At 45.3% G+C, this 24,543-nt stretch overlaps 1 protein-coding gene across 1 annotated transcript; it reads left to right on the forward strand.

Annotated features, from left to right (window-relative positions):
* The first annotated feature begins 159 nt into the window (after nucleotides 1-159).
* On the forward strand, nucleotides 160-24,207 carry PMM2 (phosphomannomutase 2). Its single transcript, XM_034420564.3, has 8 exons — nucleotides 160-314; nucleotides 2,442-2,553; nucleotides 3,588-3,664; nucleotides 5,247-5,338; nucleotides 12,929-13,028; nucleotides 20,782-20,857; nucleotides 21,345-21,460; nucleotides 22,178-24,207. Exons 1-8 carry the CDS (start codon nucleotides 246-248, stop codon nucleotides 22,280-22,282), a joined length of 747 nt encoding a protein of 248 aa, XP_034276455.1. The 5' UTR covers nucleotides 160-245; the 3' UTR covers nucleotides 22,283-24,207.
* The last annotated feature ends 336 nt before the right edge of the window (nucleotides 24,208-24,543 follow it).

Below are 24,543 nucleotides of genomic sequence, written 5' to 3' on the forward strand. Positions count from 1 at the left end.
ATCCCCGCGGGCCACGTATCTTTCCCCCGCGACTCTTCCGCCCCGCATTGGGGCGGCAAGCCGAATGAAAACCGGAAGCGACGAACGCCGCCCGCTCCTCCCACCTCTACGTGCTTTCCGTAAGCCTCCGATAGGCTGCAGGAGAGAGGTGCGCATGCGTAGACGTCGCCTCGGCCTGGAGGCATGCTGGGGCCTGTAGTTTTTAGTCCGCTCCATCCAGTCCGAAGGAGCCGGCGAGCAGAGCCATGGAGGGCGAGGGCGGCTCGGTTCTCTGCCTCTTCGACGTGGACGGCACCCTGACCGCCCCTCGGCAGGTGGGACTAGGGGGAGGTCGAGCAGGAGGGTGCCTCTGAGCATGGGCAGAGTGCTTTGAGCCCGGGAGCAGCCTCTTAGGGAAGAGGGCGGTGCAGGCAGTTCCTTGCAAGCCAGCAACGCAACTGACTTTGCCCTTTGCACAACCGCCTGGTAATTAGGTGGTGGCAGTTGCAGTAGTGGTCCTCGACCTATGACCACAATTGAGCCCAAAATTTATGTTGCTAAGCGAGACGGTTGTTAAGTGAGTTTTGCCCCAATTTTTTCTTCCCACTGTTGTTAAGTGAATCACTGCCGTGGTTAACACGGTTGTTAAGCGAGTCTGGTTTTATCCATGGACTTTGCTTGTCAGAAGGTGGCAAAAGGGGAATCGCGTGAGCCCAGGGACACTGCAACCGTCGTAAGTGTGAGTCAGTGTGCCAATGGTCTGAATTTTGATCACCTGGCCATGGGGAGGCTGCAACGGTCGTAAGTGTGAAAAAATGATCAAAGGTCACTTTTTTTCCAGTGATGTTGTAACTTTGAATGGTCACTAAACAAACTGTTGTAAATTGAGGACTGCCAGTATTATTATTAATTATTATTCTCTGATTAATCGCTGAAAGCTCTCCGCTGGCCAGGCTTTTAATGCATCACACAGTATTTTGTCATCTCTTGGGTTGCTCTTCTTTCAGGTTTTAATCTTTAATACAGTTTTAATACATTTTTGCAATTAATTTGATACTCTCATAATGAGAAGTATGGGATGGGAATAAATAAACAGCATCATCAGTCGTGGCAGCATTAGAAGGAGCAGCCTCGTTTCTTGTTTAACTCTTGATGGTTTCTTGCTTGGAAGAACTTAAGTGTGAGTTTGTTGAACTTCATAGTTTGGGGCCATTTGATCACTAGCACCTTGGTTTTTGTGGGCAGTTCTAATTTCTTACTTCTTATCTTACTTTCATCACAGATCAAGTTGGTTTTCAAAAGAAATTAACAATAAAGACCATAATTGGAGCGTAATAAAAATGCAGTAGTGATAACAAAACTGTCCCTAATGCAAGACCACTTCCTGATTTGATGAACTAGACATTTTATTTCCTTGTAGCAATGATAGAAAAGGACATTTTTCCATTTTATTTCTTCACCTGCAGTTATGCTGCTATATAGTCTGTAAAGAGAATAGAATAGAATAGAATAGAATAGAATAGAATAGAATAGAATAGAATAGAATAGAATAGAATAGAATAGAATAGAATAGAATAGAATTTTATTGGCCAAGTGTGATTGGACACATAAGGAATTTGTCTTGGTGCATACGCTCTCGGTGTACATAAAAGAAAAGATACATTTGTCAAGAATCATAATCATAAAATTTGATTAATTGATTCACTTTATACACCACCCTACCTTGCAAAGAGTTGCAAAGATTAGTGAAACAAGGTGTGTGAAATAAATTTCTTTGGATTAAGCACTGTTTTTACTGTACTTGGTAAAATGCTTTGCACAGTGAGGGCTTTATAATAATAATGCCTTGCACACTGTCTTCTATTAATAATAATAATTTGACATTCACTGAATAAAAAGAACACAACTTCAAAAATTGTAATTTTTACTACAAAGGGGGGAAAGAATAAGAAATGTATTATTATGCTACTATTTGTATTGAAGCAGTTAACGTTTCATTCATTTCTAAAGTCAATCATTGTTTTACTCTGGCATCCTAACATGCCTCACTAAGATCTATTTAATGTTTCAAAGAAACATTTCTTTCAACCCAGTTAAGCTATGCTGGCTGGAGAATTCTGGGAGTTGAAGTCCACAAATCTTAAAGCTGCCAAGTTTGAAGACCTCTGGTTTAGGGTCTCCTGCTTGAGCATGAGGTTGGACTAGAAGACCTCCAAGGTCTCTTCCAACTCTATTATTCTGTTAAGAGTTTCAACATTGGGCTTAAGGCGCTCATTCAACCCCATTGAATCACTTCATGGCCTCCCCTCCTAACTCACAGGACCATTTTCAGAACAAAGACAGAAAGAAACGAACATTATGAATGAGTAATGTGGAAATAATAACGGGGATCATTGATGTGTTGCTGGAATCCCTGTTTGATCTGATTGACACACCAATTTCTCTTTTCTCATCCGATCCAGAAAATCACTCCCGAGATGGCAGATTTCCTACAGGCTTTGCGGCAGAAGGTAAAAGTCGGCGTGGTGGGAGGCTCAGACTTCGAAAAGATCCAAGAACAACTGGGGGAAGACGGTAAGAAGAAGGTGAAGGCATGGGAAGCTGAGCCAGGAGTGGCAAAGTTGACTGTATCGCCGTTATGGGTTGGGCAGCTGTCCCACCCTCTTTATTGCATTCACCTCCAAGGTTGGCTTGCTCAAATATCATTTATGCCTGTCAGCTGAGCAGACAAGAGAAGGTGCCATGTGGCCATGGGCATGACGGAGCTGCCGTAAATTGAATTAAAAGTCCATTCCTGTTTTCAGGTTGGAAATAATCATGTGACTTGAAATCCAGGAAGGAAACCTCACCACAACTCTTCAATTCTGTGACTAACTGGCGCCTGTGAATTTAGAGAGAATATCTGTTTGAGAAATAAACCTTGGACAAAAACAGGAGAGCTGCTGATTAGATAAACAGCTTTTGTGTTTCACCCAAAATCACAGTTTGGGGGTCATTATTATTTAATGGTAACTTTATTGTAATGGTTTTCAAGCAGCCAGGAGAAGAAACTGGCACTATCAGCACAATACGGAGTCTTAAAACTGGTATTGGAAGAATAAGGAGCGGTTTGAATGTTTCATGCCAAAAATTGTTTTTCAAAAGTGGTTTTCAGCTTTACAAAAAGAAGAGTTAAAAATAACATGCAATTAATAAATATCTTCCAAAGGGTGGGTGGCACCCGCCCTGCCAGCTTCGTTTTCAAAGATGCTGTTTGGTTTTTCGAGGCCCAGAGGCATTTTTGTACAGTAAATAAACACCATGTTAGAAACTGCCACTTCGCTTTGTAACACACCAGCTCTCTATGTAATTTTTTGGCATCTAGAGACACAGAGATTGTCAGTTATTCTTGGGCATATTTACCGCACAACATCATATGCAATTGAATGTCATCAATTTACCCAAAAACAGACTTTTTTCTTTCTTTTTTTAAATCGGGTGCTTTATGAATTCAGAGGAGGGAATAGGAAAGAAGATTTTTTTTCCTGTTAATTTCATGGAAATGTTCTCTGATCTAAATAATACAAATTAAAGCTCCATTTGCTTTTTCTTCCTTTTTTGGAGGGTAGTGATTGGAAAATACGACTATGTTTTCCCAGAAAATGGTCTGGTGTCATACAAAGATGGAAAATTTCTTGAGAAACAGGTAAGCTTGTAAGTTAGGATCAACTGATGTATCTTGTAACGTCTGATATATTGATATTAATGCAGGATTAGATCTTAAGCAGGGCTTCCCAAGCTGTTCTGTCCCCGTCCCACACACGCACCCCCACAGACGGCCCGGAGTTAATAAGCCACACAACAAAATCTTTGAAGATAAAGCTGGCAGCAACCCAGTGGCTAGCTGCCAATTCAGACTTTACTCACACAAAACAAAGATTAGACTGCAAGCATTCCGATAAAGCAGGCAAAGTTTCCGCAATACAAGGATTAATCCAAATGCAGTCCAACAAGGTCGGCAGAAGTCCAGTAACGCAGAGATCATGGATTATTTCTAGTTTTTGCTCGTCACAAACTGAACCGGCCACCACACCCACATTTATACCCTGTGGGGTGTGATCCAGTGACTCAGCTAATCTCTGGCATGCCTTCCCCTCTGCTACGCACGCTTCTCCCTGCCATTCTGCCAAGGGTCCAGCCAGCACTTATCTCCTTCATCGCTGTCCACCTGTGGCTGCGGGGACGTGCTTGGCTCTGGGCCTATCTTTTGGCCTTCGGTGTCCTCCGGAGGCATTGCCAGAGAGGAGGGTCCTGGAGAGGGGGGCCTTGCCAACTCCTCTCCCTCACTCTCAGAGTCTGCATCTGTCGATAGCCCAGGCTCAGGCAACGGAGCCACAACCCAAACTTTTTTCTTCCTTACCCAAAACCACTTATAGGAACTCTTGTAGAACTTTGAAGACTAGTCGTAAAACCCTTCCTTAGCTTCAGTGGCTGAATGAATGGCCGTAACTCGAGGATTATCTGCATTATAAGAACTGTGATGTGGGGTGCAGTTAAAAAGAAAAAAAAGCTCAAATGTACATTTTATTTGTTCCTCCCTCAGTTCTTCCTCTCCAGAAGGCCCACCTTTGGTCTTTTCTGGGCTTGACAGGGGTTCTTCAGGTTGCCCCTTAGGTTGATTTTAACATAATCTAATTTATGATAATTAGGTCAAGGCTTTTTGCCTTTATTTTACACTCTGGGTTCCTGTTTTGGTGTATTGGACACCCCGATTTGTCACTTAATTTGGCAACAATGGTGAATGGTAAAGATATACTATTCTTTAGCAATAGCCCTTAGACTTCTATACCGCTTCACAGTGCTTTACAGCCCTCTCTAAGCGGTTGACAGAGTCAGCCTCTTGCCCACAACAATCTGGGTCCTCATTTTACCAAACCCGGAAGGATGGAAGGCTGAGTCAACCTTGAGCCTGGTGAGATTCAAACTGCCAAATTGCAGGCAGCTGGCAGACAGCAGAAGTAGCCTGCAGTACTGCACTCTAACCACTGAGCCACCGTGGCTCTTGTTGAGAGAACCTTTGGACCTTTGGCCAAATCATGGCTGCTGAACCCTGTGGGGAACCTGTCCAGCTGATCCCAACCTGGTCAGTAAGAATCCCCCAGATTCAGGAAGGATCCATCCTCCAAGCTTTGAGAAGTAGAACCCAGAAAGTATTTTGCTGTGGTCTGATTTCTTGAGAGTTGCTTCTGGAGGTTCTGTTACGATTCTTCTTTGTGTCTCCTGGGCAGAGCATCCAAGACTATATGGGGGAAGACCTGCTTCAGGATTTGATCAACTACTGCCTGAGCTACATTGCAAAAATTAAGCTCCCCAGGAAAAGGTAAGTGTATAAGTGCTTTCCAGGTAGTCCTCAGCTTATGACTGGTCACTTAGTGACAGTTCAGAGTTGCGACTGACCTCCTCAGGGGTACTTACAGACCAATTCCAAAGTTACAACAGCCACATCCTCCCTCCCTCCCCTGGTCATATGACCGCATTTTGAGCACTCGGCAAGCAGCCTGCATTTTAAAAATTAAAATGACTGAGGCAGGTCTTGAGACTGTTATCTGGGGGGAGTTCAATCCTGTGGCTCCCGAGGACATGGACAGGGTCCTGGGACGGCTGAACGCGACCACATGTTTATTGGACCCGTGTCCCTCCTGATTGGTACTGGCTTCCCGGGAGGTGACACGAGGCTGGCTCCAGAAGATTGTTACCGCTTCTTTGAGTGAGGGGGTCCTGCCGGCCGCTTTGAAAGAAGCGGTTGTGAGGCCCCTCCTCAAGAAGCCTTCTCTGGATCCGGCTGTTTTGGCTAACTATCGTCCAGTCTCCAACCTTCGCTTCGTTGTGAAGGTTGTTGAGAGTGTGGTAGCGCAACAGCTTCCCCGGTACCTGGATGAAGCTGTCTATCTAGACCCGCTCCAGTCCAGCTTCTGGCCTGGGCACAGCACGGAAATGGCATTGGTCGCGTTGGTGGATGATCTCTGGAGGGCTCGGGATAGGGGTTGCTCCTCTATCCTGGTCCTCTCAGCGGCTTTTGATACCATCGACCATGGTATCATGTTGCACCGGCTGGCGGGGTTGGGAGTGGGGGGCACCGTTCTGCGGTGGTTCTCCTCCTACCTCTCTGACCGGTCACAATCTGTGTTGACAGGGGGGCAGCGGTCGACCCCGAGGCACCTTGCTTGTGGGGTGCCACAAGGGTCGGTCCTCTGGCCCCTTCTGTTCAACATTTATGTAAAGCCGCTGGGTGAGATCATCTGTGGCTTCGGGGTGGAGTTCCATCAGTACGCTGATGACACCCAGCTGTACATCTCCACCCCAGGCCACCCCAACGATGCCCTTGATGTGATGTCCCAGTGCCTGGAGGCCGTGCGGGCCTGGATGGGGAGAAACAGGCTCCGACTCAACCCCTCCAAGACCGAGTGGCTGTGGCTTCCGGCATCCCGATATAGCCAGCTGATGCCATTGCTGGCTATTGGGGGTGAATCACTCGCCCCCACGGAGAGGGCTCATAACTTGGGCGTCCTCCTGGACGCACGGCTGTCTTTAGAAGATCATTTGACGGCCGTGGCCAGGGGGGCTTTTTATCAGGTTCGCCTGATACGCCAGTTGCGCCCCTTTCTAGATCGGGACTCCCTACGCACAGTCACTCAGGCACTCGTCACTTCCCGCCTGGACTACTGCAACGCTCTCTACATGGGGCTCCCCCTGGGGTGCACCCAGAGGCTCCAGCTGGTCCAGAACGCAGCCGCGCGGGGGATTATGGGGGCGACGAGGTGCTCCCATGTGACACCTCTCCTGCGCGAGCTGCACTGGCTCCCGGTGGTCTTCCGGGTGCGCTTCAAGGTGTTGGTGACCACCTTTAAAGCGCTCCATGGCTTAGGGCCGGGATATTTACGAGACCGCCTTCTGCCACCAATAGCCTCTCTCCGGCCAGTACGCTCGCACAGAGTGGGCCTCCTCAGGGTGCCGTCCGCCAGACAATGTCGGCTGGCGACCCCCAGGGGGAGAGCCTTCTCTGGCGGCGCCCACCCTCTGGAACAACCTCCCCCCAGAGATACGTACAATAACAGACCTCCGGATTTTTCGTCGGGCCCTGAAGACCTATTTATTTCAACTAGCTGGGCTGGCTTGAGTTAAATTTTTAAACTGATTTTAAATTGGATTGTTTTAATTTTTGGCCAAAATATTTAATTATTTTAAACTGTTTTTAAATTTTGTATGTCCTGTTTTTTATTCTGGCTGTTCACCGCCCTGAGTCCTATTTGGAGAAGGGCGGTATAGAAATTGAAACAAATAAATAAATAAATAAAATCTAAATTTAAAATTTTAATTCGTCAAATGAAAATTACAAATTCGAACGAGCAAAATGGAAAAACATTAAAAATGTGACAGGACGATAGGCATTTCACTCTACTTCTTTATGGGTGCCCCTTTAGGTAAGGTCCACTGAAGTTAAGTAGAATTAAAACGGTGAAGGTTAGTAGCTGAAACCACTACGTTGGGTGAGATATTCCAGATTTTGACAACTGTCACAAAACTCTTAATTTTTTGCAGTCAGGTTTAAAGCGGTTTTCATTAAGTTTAAAGCGGTTATTTGCACGCGTTGCATTACGATTAAATGCAGGTAAAATGTTACTATTTACAGCCATTTGCAGCATCCCATGGCCATGTTACAGCATCTTACAATGTTTAATGCTGAAAATCGACAATTAGTTCCGGTTTTCAGCAAAACCGGCCCATAATAAACAATGGATTTGCTTAACAACCACAGCACTTGCTTTACAAGTGTGGTGGTCGCTTAACGACCAGCGCAGAAAAGATGATTAAACAGGGTCTCTGCTTTATCCCAATCACGACTTAGGAATGTACTGGGCAGGCTCCATTACAATCGTTTGTTGACTGCCTGTATGCAACCCATCCTGGGAGAAGGAGCCTGGTTGCCATTTTGTTTAGCATTCCCTGAGAACAGGAACCCCTGCTGGGGGTTCACAGGGGTTCGGAGAACCCCCAAATCCCACTCCTGGCTGGCCCCACCCACCCCTCCCCTCCCAGGAGTCCCCACAAGGCCTGTTTTGGATGCAGGTAAGTGCAGGGCATGCGCAGAGGCTCGGGAAGGGCAAAAAATGGGCCTACCAGAAGTTCGGAAAGTCCTTTTCGGCCTCCAGAGGGCCTTCGGAGCCTGAGGAGGCCATTTTTGCCCTCCCGGAGGCTCGGAAAAAACCTCTGGAGCCCGGGGAGGGCAAACATGCCCCCACCCCCGCCATGGTGCAGGAGGCCGACTAAGCCACGCCCACCATGGCCACGCCCACCCAGCAACCGGGCAGAGAATCCCTTGCTAAAATTTTGGAAGGCCACCCCTGCCTAAGAACTCTGCAAGATTAAACCGAAGTGTTTTGTACCCAGTGCCCTGGGAAAGCTGCAGCCTGAAAGTTAGCCCCTCCTCTTGCTTTTGTTATGTAGAGTCAGGCAAAGAATTTGTCACCTTCTGCTGCTTGATGAAATAATTAACCAATGTAGTATCTGTTTCTCCATGCAGAATAAACATGTCAATCTGGATTTATGTAAAAAAAAAAAACATCCCAGTGTAGAATAACCTAACAAATCAGGGAGGAAACTCTGACAACTATCTCTTGAATGCTAGCTTTCTACTTGCAAGGCACTTACATGGAAAAAATACAATCCTGCAGCTACAATAAGAAAAGGAGAACACTGCCTTCCCTGTTATCATTTTGTGCAATTTGGCTCTGGAACGTTATAGTTTGGGCTAGAAACACCCTTCAAATGGATAAATTCCCTTTGGTTATTACGCAGTTACTATGGTTGAGTGCAGCTCAATCAAATTAAATAAATCAGAAGGGATCCTGGAGGTCCTCTAGTCCAGCCTCCTGCTCAAGCAGGAGAACCTATACCAGTGATGGCTAGCCTTTTTGCCGTCACGTGCCAAAAGCGGGGGGAGTGCAGGGGGTCGCATGCCCACATGCCCACACGTGTAATTCAATGCCCCCTCGCGCTCCATTTTGAGCTTCCCGGAAATGGCTCATTTTCCAACTTCCGGTGGGCCTGGAAGGCCTGTTTTTCGCCCTCCCCAGGCTCCAAGAAAGCCTCTGGAGCATGGGGAGGGCAAAAACGGCCTCCCCTGCCCCCCAGAGGCCCTCCGGAGGCTGGAAACGGCTCATTTCCCAACTTCCGGTGGGCCCGGCAGGCTCATTTTTACCCTCTCCAGGCTCCAGAGGCTTTCTTGGAGCCTGGGGAGGGCAAAAATCCCCCCCCCCCCCCCGGGAGGCTGAAAACGCCCTCCCAGAGCCTCCGTGTGAGCCCAAAACGGGCTGCGTGGAAACTCCTGGGAGGGAAGGGACAGCCAAAAATCAGCTGACTGGAGCTGAGCTAGGGCAATGGCTCGTGTGCCTGCAGATATGGCTCCGGGTGCCACCTGTGGCACGCGTGCCATAGGTTCGCCATCACGGATCTATACCATTTCAGACAAGTGACTGTCTAGTCTCTTCTTAAAAACCTCCAGTGATGGAGCACCAGTGGTGGTCTTCAGCCGGTTCTATCCAGTTTGGGCGAACTGGTAGGGGCGACTGTGGCATGCCCCAGGCACCTGCACGGATGTCATAACGTCCCATTTTCCCATGTTTTCGAGGCTCTGCGCATGCGCGGAAGATTTGCGAACCGGTAGGGAAGGTAAGTGAATACCACTCCTGTGGAGCACCCACAACTTCTGGTGACAAGCTGTTCCATTGGTTAATTGTCCTCACTGTTAGGAAGTTTCTCCTTGATCCCAGATTACTTCTCTCCTTGATTCGTTTCCATCCATTGTTTCTTGTCCTGGCCTTTGGTGCTTTGGAGAATAAGTTGATCCCCCTCTTCTTTGTGGCAGCCCCTCAAATAATGGAAGACTAATATTATGTCCTTCTTTTCTCTAGACTTCATATGCAACTGTTCTTCATATGCTTTAGTCTCCAGGCCTTTGATCATCTTAGTTGCTCAAATCAAATCATCCTAGCTCAAAGGATTTATGGTCATGGGGGATTTTAACCTGTCATCAGTCGGCGAGACGTCTGAGGTGGCTCGGGAGTTCATGACTTCCATGACGGCTATGGACCTGACCCAGTTAATTTATGGCTCTACTCACATGGGGGGACACACACTGGACCTGGTTTTTGTCTCTGGACAGTGGTCGAGTGATCTAGAGATAGGGGATATAGCGATTGAACCCTTGTCATGGTCAGATCACTCCCTCCTTCGCCTGGACCTCCGAACCGCCACACCCCGCCGCAGGGAGGCAGAACCAACCAGGTGGTTCCGCCCCAGGCGCCTGATGGATCCTGAAGATTCCAGATGGAGCTTGGGCCATTTCCTGAGGTTCTGGCACACGACTCGGCTGAGGACTTAGTGGCCGCCTGGGATAGGGCGGCGGCTGGGGCTTTGGACCGAGTCGTGCCTTTGCGGCCTCTGACCCGGCGCCGGTCTCACCTGGCTCCTTGGTATACTGAGGAGCTGAGGGAGATGAAGCGCCGGAAAAGACGCCTAGAGAGCAGTTGGAGGGCTAGTCGTTCTGAATCCGACCGAACACTGGTAAGATCTCATATTAAGAATTACCTAGTGGCGATAAGAGTAGAGAAGAGTAACTACTTTTCTGCTCTTATTGCGTCATCAGATAATCGCCCAGCCGCCCTGTTTAGGGTGACCCGCTCCCTGCTCTACCAAGGGGCGCGGGAAGATCCCTTGGAGGGTAGAGCTGAGGATTTTGTACAATATCTGTATGACAAAATCGCTCAGATTCGGGAACAGCTGGACTCTGACTGGGTTGATCCAGGGGAGATGACAAGGGCAGGTCCTGAGAATATTATTTGGGAAGAGTTTGATCCTGTGACTCCCGAAAGCGTGGACAGGATACTGAACAGACTAAATGCGACCATATGTTTATTGGACCCGTGTCCCTCCTGGTTGGTACTGGCCTCCCGCGAGGTGACACGAGGCTGGCTCCAGGAGATTATAAATGCTTCTTTGAGTGAGGGTGTCTTTCCCGCTGCCTTGAAAGAGGCGGTGGTGAGGCCCCTCCTCAAGAAGCCCTCCCTGGACCCAGCTGTGTTAGCAAATTATCGTCCTGTCTCCAACCTTCGCTTCGTTGCGAAGGTTGTTGAGAGTGTGGTTGCACGACAACTGCCTCAGTACCTGGATGAATCGAATTATCTAGATCCATTCCAGTCGGGCTTCAAGCCCGGGTACAGCACAGAGACAGCATTGGTCGCATTGGTTGATGATCTCTGGAGGGCTCAGGACAGGGGTTGCTCCTCTGTCCTGGTCCTATTAGACCTCTCAGCGGCTTTTGATACCATCGATCATGATATCATGCTGCACCGGTTGGAAGGGTTGGGGATGGGGGGCACTGTTTTACAGTGGTTCTCCTCCTTTCTCTCTGACCGGTCGCAGTCTGTGTTGACAGGGGGGCAGAGGTCGACCCCGAGGCCCCTTATATGTGGGGTGCCACAAGGATCGGTCCTCTCGCCCCTTCTGTTCAACATTTATGTGAAGCCGCTGGGTGAGATCATCCGTGGTTTTGGGGTGAAGTACCATCAGTACGCTGATGACACCCAGCTGTACATCTCCACCCCAGACCACCCCAATGATGCCCTCGAGGTAATGTCCCGATGCCTGGAGGCCGTACGGATCTGGATGGGGAGGAATAGACTCAGGCTTAACCCATCCAAGACCGAGTGGCTGTGGTTTCCGTCGTCCCGATATAGTCAGTTGGCACCATCTCTGACTATTGGGGGCGAGTTGTTGGCCCCCACAGATGGGGTTCGCAACTTGGGCATCCTCCTAGACTCGCGGCTGTCTTTAGAATAACATATGACGGCCGTGGCCAGGAGGACTTTTTATCAGGTTCACCTGATTCGCCAGTTGCGTCCCTTTCTGGATCGGGACTTGTTACGCACAGTCACTCATGCCCTTGTCACCTCACGCCTGGATTATTGTAATGCTCTCTACATGGGGCTCCCCTTGAGAAGCACCCGGAGGCTCCAACTGGTCCAGAATGCGGCTGCGCGGGTGGTGACGGGAGCAATGTGGCGCTCTCATGTGACTCCCCTCCTGCGCGAGCTGCACTGGCTCCCGGTGGTCTTCCAGGTGCGCTTCAAGGTTTTGGTTACCACCTTTAGAGCGCTCCATGGCTCAGGACCAGGGTACTTACAAGACCGCCTCCTGCCACCAGTAGCCTCTCACCGACCAGTTCGCTCCCATAGAGAGGGGCTCCTCGGGGTGCCGTCAGCCAAACAATGTCGACTGGCGGCCCCCAGGAGGAGAGCCTTCTCTGTGGGGGCACCTGCCATCTGGAACGAGCTCCCCCCGGAGATACGGAGGATCCAAGACCTACGCATCTTCCGCCGCGCCCTAAAAACGTTTTTATTCCAACAGGCTGGTCTGGCCTAACTCTCCCTTTTAAATTGGCCTTTAATTTGGCTTTAAATTGGGTTTTAAATCTCTTTTAGTTAAATTGGATGTTTTAATCTTTGAACCTAATCCTAAATTATTTAATATTTTTTAATATTTTTTAACTTTTGTATGTCTTTGTATTTATTTATGGCTGTTCACCGCCCTGAGTCCCTCGGTAGTAGGGCAGTATACAAATATGAAAAATAAATAAATAAATAAATAAATAAAAGTCCTAAGTATGTATTTCCAACAGCCATAGAAGATTGGGGACAATCCCTCTCTCAGCCTAACCCACCTGTTGTTGTTCTGGGGAAAATAGGAAGAAGGAGAAGGAAAAAAAAGTGTTTGTGGTCGATGCCTTCAGTTATTTGTAAAAATAATAAAGGCAGGAAAAAGTCCTTTATCTCTGGCTGTCCCCTCGCCCAGTCGGCTGGGTTTATTCTGCTTTCCAACTACATATAAAATACCTTTTTATTCCTTTTTCTAGGGGCACTTTCATTGAATTCCGAAATGGGATGCTGAACGTTTCTCCCGTTGGCAGAAGCTGTAGCCAAGGGGAACGGATGGAGTTTTTTGAGCTCGACAAGGCAGGTGATGGGGTGGCTTTAATCCTTCCGGTTGGTGCCTCCTTAGTGATCTGGGGTGTCTCAGGGAGGGGAGCAGGGGTGGCTTCTGGGGGTTCGGCAGGGTTCGGCCGATCCTCTAGCCAAGGATCGTCAGGGTTCGGCAAACCCCCAAATGCCACCCCTGTCTGGTCACGCCAGCCACGGCCCTCCCCACGCGGCCTGTTCATCATTCCAGATAAGTGCAGGTGACACGCCGGGGGGGGGGGGAATGCGCCTACTGGAAGTCCGGAAACGGGCTTGTTTCCGGCCTCCGAAGGGCTTCTGGACTCTGGGGGAAGCTGTTTTCGCCCTCCTGGGACGAGCCTGGGGAGGGCAAAAAACGCTCCCCCCTACTGCCGTGGTGCAGGCGGCTGACTAGGCCACGCCCACTATGGCCACCCCACCCAGCAACAGGACAGCGAACCCGTTGCTAAAGGATCTGAAGCCCACCCCTGGAGGGGAGGCAGGGAGTCAGCCAGGTTTAGACTTCAATACACCATAGGTGAGCAATTCTTGGATCCAGATAGTCCTTGAGTTACAACCGTAATGGGAGCTGCCCATCACGGTTGGAACTCGTGATGATTGTAAAGCAGGTCGGTGACCGGCCCATTTTACGACATTTTTGTGCCAGTCGTTAAGTGAATCCACAGTTGTTAAGCAAATGCTGCAGTTCTTAATTGAACCAGTGGTTTATTATGGATGCAGTTTTACCAAAAAATAGAAGTTGGGGGGAAAAAATCCTTGTAAAATGAGATCATATAGTTAGTTGCCTGATTGCCAAACACTTGAAGTTCTGTCATGTGACCAATAGGGGGCGAATCTGGGTCATAAGTACCCGCCGATAGGTCCATCAGACTTTCAAACAGTCACTAAGTGAACGGTCATAAATTGAGGACTGCCTGGGTATTTTAAAAGGTGTGATGGGTGGAACAAAATCAGTTATTTCACCACTCGAGCACCTGCCCAAACTCCCAGAAATTGACCAGTCCTTTTTGGGAACTGCGAACACAGGTAGTCCTTGATTTACAACAGTTTGTTTAGTGAACGTTCTAAGTTACAACAACACTTAAAAAAGTAACCCATGACCGTTTTTCACACTTAACAACCGTTGCAGCATTCCCCACGGTCACATGATCAAAATTCTGAGTCATGTTACGTGTCCCGGGATCACGGCATCCCCTTTTGCGACCTTCTGATAATTAGAAGTCCACGGGGAAGCCCGATTCATTTTGCGACCATGTTACTTCATAACTGCAGTGATTCACTTAACAACCATGGCAAGAAAGATCGTAAAGACTCACTTAACAAATGTCTCACTTAGCGATGGAAATTTTACGCTCAATTGTGGTCGTAAGTCAAGGACTCCCTATAGATTGTGGGGCTCATAGTACCATTTGTGAAGCCCGTCTGTGGGGCAGATACATGAAATGGTGGGATTCTGGTGTGGTCAGAAGTAGATTCCTATAAATCTGGTTGAATTATTATTATTATTATTTTTTTATTGCAAAAGTTTTACAATTACATTTTCACCCCTTTTTCCCCCCCACCTCCCCCCCCAAACTTCCCAACCTCCCTAGCCCTCCCTGACCCTCCCCTCCCCCCAGACTTCCCTATAATATATTCATACTCATAAAAAACCCTTAATATAACACTTATATGTAAACTTGAACCCCTCCCTCCCCTGTGTAATTTTTCTCTTTACCTCATTGCATTAAAATATTTCCACTACATTACATTATTTTCAAATAAAAGCTATTTGATACTTTCTAGTTTGATATTTGTTCTGAACATATTCTATCCACCTTTTCCATTCCCACTCATAAGTCTCTTGTGAACAGTCTTTTAAATATGCTGAAATCTTCGCCATCTCTGCAAAACTGGCCATCTTCAAAGTCCATTCCTCAATAGTGGGCAAAGCTTCATTCTTCCAATATTTACCTATCAACAATCTTGCTGCTGTTATCATATACAATATCAATTTTGTTTCACCCAATGTAAAACCCTTAACTATACCCAATAAAAACAGTTGTGGAGAAAATTGAATTTTTTTCTTCAAAACATTCTGCATGACCCACCAAATTTTTATCCAAAAAGCTTTAACTTTCCTACAGGTCCACCAAACATGATAATACGTAGCATCCAAACATTCACATCTCCAACATTTTGGCTGAACATTAGGGTACATGCATGACAACTTTTTGGGATCTAAATGCCATCTATAAAACATTTTGTAGAAATTTTCCCTCAGATTCTGCGACTGTGTAAATTTAACATTCTGAACCCAAATTTTTTCCCATGTTTCCAGCATCACTGGTTCTTCAAAATTCTGTGCCCACTTAATCATACAGTCTTTAACTAATTCAGTTTCTGAATCTCTTTCTAGCAAAACATTATAAAGCCTTTTGATATGCATTGGACCTTTCTCTCTTATATGTCTAACCAATTCTTCCTCATGCAACATAATACCAGTTTTTTGGTCCTCTTTCCATCTCAATTGTAATTGATTATACTGTAACCAAGTTAAATTAATCCCTTCGTCCAACAGTGTCTGCAATGTCTTCAACTGCCATCTGCCCGCATCTGTAAAAAGAACCTCTTTATATAAAAACCCCCCGAGTGACATTATATTTGTATTCCACAAAGTATGACCAAGATCCAGCCATAGCGGTATTTTATAATCCCATTTGAGTCGGTGCTTCTTCCAAACTCTCATCAAAGAATCTCTAAGTATATGACTTTTAAATACTTTATCTACTTTGTCGTCGTAAAATAAGTAAGCATGCCATCCAAATTCAAGATCAAAACTTTCTGCGTTCAATATTCCAGTCTTTTTCCTTCCAAACCAATCACTTGTTAAGGTTAAAGCTGCTGCATCATAATATAGCTGTAGGTTTGGAAGTTTAAGACCTCCTCTTTCTGGAACATCTTGCATAATTTTCAATTTCACTCTCGGCTTCTTCTCGTTCCAGACAAACTTATTCACTCCAGATTGCCAAACTTTCAATTGTTTATCACTTTTAAGCACCGGAATCATTTGAAACAAAAAAAGAAATCTTGGCAAAATATTCATCTTAACTGCTGCTATTCTTCCAAGTAGAGACAGCTGCAGTTTTTTCCAAGTCTCCATATCTTTCTGCACCTCTCGCCACAACACCTCATAGTTATTTTGAAACAATTTCATATTTGATTCTGCAACCTGAACTCCTAGATATTTTACCTTAAGTACAGTCTCAAAACCTGCCCTCCTTTCAAGCTCATGTTTACGATCTTGTGTCATATTTTTAGCTATCATTTTAGTCTTTTTTGGATTCAATCTAAAACCTGAAACTTTACCATAGTCTTGTATAATGTCCTTCATCAAGATTATTGATTCCATTGGTTGTGATAGGGTAACAACCAGATCATCTGCAAATGCCTTTATTCTGTAATCCTCTTGCCTAATCTTTATACCTCTCAAGATATTAGAGTCCCGTATTGTATTTAGCAAGACTTCTAGTGTTAAAATAAATAAAAGTGGGGACAGCGGACATCCCTGTCTTGTTCCTTTTTCAATTTTAAACTCTGTTGTCAGACTTCCATTAATAATGATCTGTGCCTTTTGCTCTTGATAAATTGCCGAAATCGCCTGTATAAATTGATCCCCAAAGTCCATCTTTTTCAAAGTCTTTAATAGAAAATTCCAATCCACTCTGTCAAAGGCCTTCTCTGCATCCAAGAAGACCAGCACTGCAGGGATCTGTTTATTCTTCTCAAGATATTCCAATAAATCTATTACTTGCCTTACATTGTCCTTCATATATCTGCCCTCGATAAATCCCGCTTGATCATCATGAATCACCTTCTGAATTACTGGCATCAACCTGTTGGCTAGTACTTTCGCAAAAATTTTATAATCTGTATTCAAAAGAGATATTGGTCTATAGTTCTCTGGTTTTTTAGGACCGATTTGTTCTTTTGGTATCAAAGATATATAAGCTGTTGTCCATGATGGGGGTATTTTACCCCCTTGCTGAATATTGCAAAATAAATCTCTAAGTTGTTCCACCATTTCAGCTTGCAAAGTTTTGTAATACACTGCAGTCAAGCCATCCGTGCCAGGAGCTTTGGCTGTTTTTAACTGTTTAATTGCTACTATTATCTCCTCCTCTGTTATGGGATAATTCATTCTTTCCTTTTGTTGATCAGTAATTTTTGTAACTCTTTTATCGTTTAAATATTTTTCTATAAGTCCATTCTGCACCTCCTCTTTGGCATATAGTTTGGTATAATAGTCCACAAAAGCTTCTTTAATTAATTTTTGTTGAAAAATTTCTTTCCCTCCAATATCAATACTATCAATAGTCCGTATACTTTGTTTTTTCCTCAATGTGTAAGCCAACCATCTGCCCGGTTTATTAGCGTTACAAAATGTATTATGCTTTGCATATTGTAAGTTTATTGCAACTTGTTCCGCCATAAGCATTTGAAATTGGTCTTTCAAAAGTTTTATAGCACTACGTATTCTTTCATCTGTTGGATTTTTAATAAGTAACTGTTCTTTTTTCTTTATTTCTATTTCCAATTCAGATCTTTTCTTTTGTCGGAACAGTCTATGTTTAGAGTTCATATAAATAAGTACCCCTCTCATATAAGCTTTACTTGCATCCCACACAATTTCAATTGGGGTACCTTTATTCAAATTTATTTCGAAAAATTCTTTCAAATGCTTTTTAAGTTCTGTTGTATTTTTTTCATATCTAAACAAATTCTCATTTAATCTCCAAGAACGTCTCTCAACCTTGTCCATCTCAATTTCTATCCATACTGGGCTATGGTCAGTCAAAGTTCTTGGAAAAATCTTTGTTCTTTTTGTCTTAACAAGTAAATCATCTGTCAACAAAATAAAGCCAATCCTAGAGAAGGATCTGTGTCTGTCAGAATAAAAAGTATAGTCCAATTCTTTTGAATTATGTATTCTCCAAACATCTTTTAGTTCCATATCTTCTTTCATGTCAAAAAAGGTCTGTGGTAATCTGATTCTAGACTTTGCCAAACTCTTTTTATCTAATTTAGAATCGATTACTCCATTCCAGTCTCCCATAATTAAAATAGATCTGTAATCCCATTGCAATATTTTAGTATGTAACATCTTATAGAAATAGTCCTGTTGTTGATTGGGAGCATAAATCCCAATCAGAAGAATTTGGCCATTTGCGATAGACAATTCAATTGCTACAAACCTACCATCTTCATCTGTTTCTATAACTTTAGCTGTTAACTTTTTATTTACATAAATTACCACTCCATTCTTTTTTTGCGAAGTTGAAGATATAAAATGTGTTCCTAGTTTGGAGTTTATCAAATATTTTTGATCTTGAGTTGTGATATGCGTTTCTTGTAAACAAATTATATCATTATTAAATTGTTTCAAATATGTAAATAATTTCTTCCTTTTCTGTACTGAATTCAACCCATTAACATTCCAGGATAAACACCTAAAGGTCATCAGCCTCTTTCTGGAGCAAAGAGCAAAATAATTGAAGATCATCCGAAATCTTCGATCTCGCTCCTCCCATAACTCCAATCTCTTGTGCAGTACTCTTATCTGCCTCCTTGTCTTGTCTTTCCTGTTGTTGTTGTTGCTTTTGTTTAAGTAACTTAGCTTGAGCTCGAGTTATACGTTGATCCTTAACCTCAATCATCCGAACCGGGTCCAAGATTGGAGAAGATTCCAGCAAGGGCTCATCCAGAAAACCTCCTTCTGCACCTTGCACTTCTTCTAATTCCTGCTTAGACTGTTCTTGCAGTTCTCGTTGAGGTTGCTTCTCTTCACTCTCTTTAATCTCCAAAACTGTAGATGTACGTGGAGATGGTGTTCTTTCCTTAAGAATAGTAGTGTAGAAATGCTGTGCCTTCTCCACGGTATTCAAACGATATCTTTCTCCCTTGTATCTGAAAATTATGCCAACTGGTGCGTCCCACCGGAAAGATATCTGTAAATTTTGCAATTCCTTAACAAGAAAGCCAAATTCTTTTCTAGCTTTCAGCATTTTAGGAGGTAATTCTTTATAAATTCCAATTCGTGAACCCCCCACTTGTACAGAAGTGTAAAAGGATTTTTGCAGGATATCGTTTCTTATTTCTCTATCTGTAAAATATATGACTACATCTCTAGGTAATTGTCTTTGTCTGGCCACCCAAGAGTTCACTCTGTAAATTTTGTCTATTTTGTGAAAAACCACATCTGGATTAACTTGTAAAATCTTAGCCAGGGCCTCAGAACAAACTTGTCTCAAATCCTGTCTTTCCTCCTCTCGAATTCCTCGAAGCCGTATAGCAAACTCCATTGCCCTGAATTGTATCATGACAATCTCGTCTTCAACTCTCTGCATTTTATTGTCAACATCAGCAATTTTATAATCATTGTCTTTCATCTTAACATTAAATCTGGTTGAATTATTATACCTAAGTAACTACCGTATTTTTTGGAGTATAAGACACACCTTTTTCCCCCAAAAAAGAAGGTGAAAATCTGGGTGCATCTTATACGCCAAATGTAGCCCCGCCCAGCCTCTCAAATGGAGGTTTCAGAGGCTGAAAAAAGCCTCTGAAAGGAAGTTTCAGAAAAAACAGAGCTTCAAAAAAAAAGCCTCTGAAACAAACAGGGGCTTTTTTTTTTCTGAAGCTCTGTTTCGGAGGCTTTCAGAGACAGAAAAAAAGTTCTTTTCTGAAACAAGAGTTTCAGAAGTTTCAGAGGGTGAAAAAAAATTGAGGCACAGAACTCACCACCAACGAACCTGTTGCTAAAATTCACCCCTGGAAACAGCTGATTGGGGGTATTCCAGGAGGCTGATCCACCTGCCAATCAGCTTTTTTCTTATTTTCCTCCCCAAAAACTAAGGTGTGTCTTATACTCCGAAAAATACGGTACATATGTGCTAGCTCTTTATTAGTTGTGTTCATGATTCAGGGCATAATTGTCAGTCCCACCAACTGATCCACCAGACCAGACTAGGAAATCAAGTCCACAAGGAGGCTAAAATTATATTTATTGAGGTTGGCTGAAATAACATTATCTTGCCAGTCCGTGTTGCCTTGCCGCCTCCTTTTATAATTCAGTCCTGTGTGTTTCGAACTCAGCCCCTTGAAGATGGGTGGACTTCACTTCCCAGAATTCCTCAGCCAGTCATTCTGGGAGTTGAAGTCCATCCATCTTTTAAATGGCTGAGGTTAAGAAACACCATGAACTAGAAAGGCATCTGTCTGAGCCCCCAAATGTTATCTCATTGTTTAAAAAATGTTTTTACCCTTTTACCTTAGTAAAGAGTTCTTGCATATTTCCATCATGGTTTACTCTCTACAATGACATAGAAAGTCGTCTTGGTCTCAATTATTTTGTGATTGTGGCACCAGGCTATTTTTTTTTTTAATTTGATTTATATGCCGCCCTTCTCCGGAGACTCAGGGCGGCTTACAGTCCGCTAAGCAATAGCCTTCATCCTTTTGTATATTTATACAAAGTCTGCTTATTGCCCCCACAACTGGGTCCTCAATTTACCTACCTTAGAAAGGATGGAAGGCTGAGTCAACCTTGAGCCTGGGGAGATTCGAACCTGCAATAATTGCAGGCAGCTGGTCTTAATAACAGGGTGCTTTAGACCACTGTACTACCAAGGCTCCTTGGTAGTACAGTGAAAAAAAATCATCTTTTTTTCCTAAGCTGATCAATTTTTTTTATTTTTTATTTCTTGAACAGAGGGAACAGATCCGGGACAGATTTGTTGCTGATTTACGACGTGACTTTGCAGGAAAAGGCCTTACGTTTTCCATAGGTACCACTTTTTAAAGAACGGAAATAGCTGCATTCAGAAAGTATCCTAATTGTCTACATATCCAGAAAATCACATTAAGGGAGGACCCTCTTCTGACCATGGGGGTGTGCAACGGTCATAAGTGCAAGGACCAGTCATAAGTCACTTTTTTCAGTGCAGTTGTAACTTCGAATAGTCACTAAACAAATTATTATAAGTGGAGGACTACCTGTAATCTACAGCATAACTGACTGGAGATGTCCCACCTATGGGTTTCTTCTTGGAGTTTTGGAAATCCTTAAATTTCCCCCTTTAGAGCTAATATTGCCCTGTTGGGGAGACATTTGACCCAGGAATGTTAGTCACCACCTCTGGCCAGGACTGAACATAGTTCCTGCGTTCTGTGTCTTCTGATGTTTGTTCCATTCGAAGCTCCCCTTTGCTCAAATCAGCTCCGTCACTTCTGCCGCTCAGCCTGCTCATCCTCTTCTCTCTTTGATCTCTGCAGGAGGGCAGATCAGCTTTGACGTCTTCCCCAACGGTTGGGACAAGCGGTACTGCTTGGGAATTGTTGCCCAGGACAACTTCGAAAAGATCTATTTCTTTGGAGATAAGACCATGCCGGTGAGTAGGTGGCCAGGAGAAGCTGGTCAGATCCAGCTACTACTTTGAGACAATTCTCTGTCATCCAGGTCATGATTGTCCCAAAGGTTTTTTTCAGGAAGCAACCGGACTTCCTTGTTTTTTTCTTTTGAAGACATTTTGCTTCTCATCCAAAAGGCTTCTTCAGTTTTGACAGGATAGTGGGGAAGGAATCTGCAAGGAATAAAAATCCTTCCATTCCCCACTATCCTGTGAATAGAAGCTCCCACAACTTCTGAAGGCAACTTCTGTTCCATGGGTTGATTGCTCTCTCACTGTCAGAAAATGTCTCCTTATTTCCAGGTTGAATCTCTCCTTGTTCAGTTCCCATCCATTATTCCTTGTCTGGCCTTCAGGGGCTTTGGAAAATAGCTTGACCCCTCCTCTCTGGGGCAGCCCCTCAAATATTGGAAGACTGCTATCATGTCTCCCCTGGTCCTTCTCTTCACTAGACTAGCCAGGCCCAGTTCCTGCAACCGTTCATGGTATGTTTTAACCTCCAGTCCCATCACCCTGATTGCTCTGCTCTGCACTCTTTCCAGAGTTTTTTTAGAGAAGAGAATTTTTAGCAGGAATAATTTTTTGAGCTACTTGTTCAAGGACAGCAAAGAGGTGCGTTTGCTGAGCAAAGTGGGCCGAGAGACTTCTTCTTTTCATTCCTTGGGATCAATTTCTTCTTTCTGTTTGTCTCCTTTGCAGGGTGGAAACGACTACGAAATTTACACGGACCCCAGAACCCTCGGGCACAGCGTCTCTTCGCCCGAGCAGACGAGGGAGATATGCAAAGCCTTGTTTTTCAAATAGATTGCGGGCTGCTTTTGCACCGAAGGGACGCAAGCCGGGTTCAGTACCACGATTGGACTCCAAATCCTGGAAATCGGGGGAAAGGGTTAGGGTAGTGTCCGAACTGTGGGGGGAGGGGGGCAGGGGTGGGCTTCAAAAATTTTAGCAAGGGGTTCTCTGCCTGATTGCTGGGTGGGTGTGGCCTGCCCCATGGAGGTGGGGGCGTTTTGCCCTCCCCAGGCTCCAGAGGCCCACTACAGGCCAAAAACGGGCAGGCCCGTTTTTCATCCTCCCCAAGCCTCCGCACGCATCCTGCACTTACCTGCATCCAAAACGGGCTGCGTGGGGACTCCTGGGAGGGGAGGGGTGGGTGGGGCCAGCCAGGAGTGGGATTTTGGGGTTCTCCAAACTGCACAGAATCTTAGCTAGAGGTTCTCCTGAACCCCTGCGAACCCCCAGCAGCCCACCCTTGGAGTAGGGGGGGAAAGGAGCTCCAAGTATCCCATCCGTCCACTCAGCTGTTCTGAACTCACATATTGCACTATGCTACGCTTTCTTTCCCTCTGATTAAGGAAGGAACGGCATTGGCTTCGCACCAGGGAACGAGCCCTAATCCATGGTTCACAAACCATCTTTGCACAGACTTGGTTCCCCACAATAAAATGGCCAGTTTGATGGCTTGGTGCGGTTTGTGGGTCAGTTCCGTTTTGAGAAGGAAACAGCCATTTTCCAAGTGGAAAGCAGGGGAGGGGAGGTCTTAAGAGTAAATCTTGCTTGGGAGCCTCCTAACTTTGGGGGACGAGTCCTAACCGTGGAGACCCTTTCTTAGCATGGAAGCACCTGCGGGATTTGCTTTGTTTCCCAAGGCCCCTCTCCAGGGGTGGGCTTCAAAAATTTTAGCAAGGGGTTCTCTGCCCGGTTGCTGGGTGGGCATGGCCATAGTAGGCATGGCCTAGTCAGCCTCCTGCACCACAGCAGGGGAGGGCTTTTTGCCCTCCCCGGGCTCCGGAGACTTTTGTTGAGCCTCCAGGAGGGTGAAAATGGCCTCTCCAGGCTCTGGAGGCCCTCTGGAGGCTGGAAACGGGCTCATTTCTGGCCTTCCCAAACTTCCGGCAGACCTGTTTTGTGCTCTCCCTGAGCCTCCACGCGCGCCCTGCACTTACCTGCATCCAAAATGGGCTGCATGGGGACTCCTGAGAGGGGTGGGGCAGGAAGGGGGCCAGCCAGGAGTAGGATTTGGGGGTTCTCCAAACTGCACAGAATCTTAGCTAGAGGTTCTCCCGAACCCCCAGCAGCCCACCCCTGCCCCTCTCTGATGCCCCTCGTCCCCCCCAACAATTTGTGGGAACAGCTCAGGAGACCTGAACAGCTTCACATCTACCAAGGTATTTCACAAATCATCTATGGGGTAAGAAATACTTCACTGGCCAAAAATACGCAATCCAGGCTGTTCTGTGTTTTTAGTGCCAAGTAATTCTTAAAACTCAGCTGTTGGGTGATTCAGTTTTTCTGCTACAGAACAAGGATATTCATGTTCCAATGATGTTTGGAGATTTTTCTGAAGGATGCTGGCTGACCCCATGCTTATGCCCTCCGTTCTTACGCCATGCCTGCCCTGCAATCTGGCCCTTCCCACTCTTTGTAGTGCCTTTTTTGGGGAAAGATAGTGCAAAACATCTGGAGAACTTGGGAAGCTGGGTTGAGAGAAATGTCCTGACTTTTCCCCGAGTCCACCTTTGTTCTGGGCCCTTCTTGAATCTGAGACAGAATTTGTTGTTTCCCTTTTATGTTTGGAATTTAATGCACTGGAGAAAGATTGGAGGGTTTTCAAGTCTAAAAAAAATCAGCCGGGTTGATCTGCAATGAGATTTCTGGAAACTGTACTGTACTGTATACCTGGATGAATCTAGATCCTCTCTCATTAAAATCTCTGTGAATCGTTTGCATTTTCTGTCCCGTGTTTGATCTCTTTCCACCCCTGGATCCAGAAACAGATGTTGCCGTTCCTGAGGTTTTGTGATGACTGAAACCATCAGGATCCTCAAAAACTCTTGAACTTGACTTTAACAATTATGACCGACATTATTCTGCCTTTTGAGAGGTTTGAAGTCTGCCTTTTAAACAAGCTGGAAGGAGAGAAACTTTTATGCGTATCTGGCTTTAAAATTAAGATCCTACTTAATTAATCTAACTGACACTTTGAAAGAAGGAGAATCAAATTTATCACACACAAAACATTGATGGTTCCTGAATAAACCACGGGAAGATGGATTTGTTCCCTT

Source organism: Pantherophis guttatus, chromosome 14 (assembly GCF_059756535.1).
Source record: "Pantherophis guttatus breed Tessera chromosome 14, ASM5975653v1, whole genome shotgun sequence".
In the NCBI taxonomy this organism is placed as follows: domain Eukaryota; kingdom Metazoa; phylum Chordata; class Lepidosauria; order Squamata; family Colubridae; genus Pantherophis; species Pantherophis guttatus.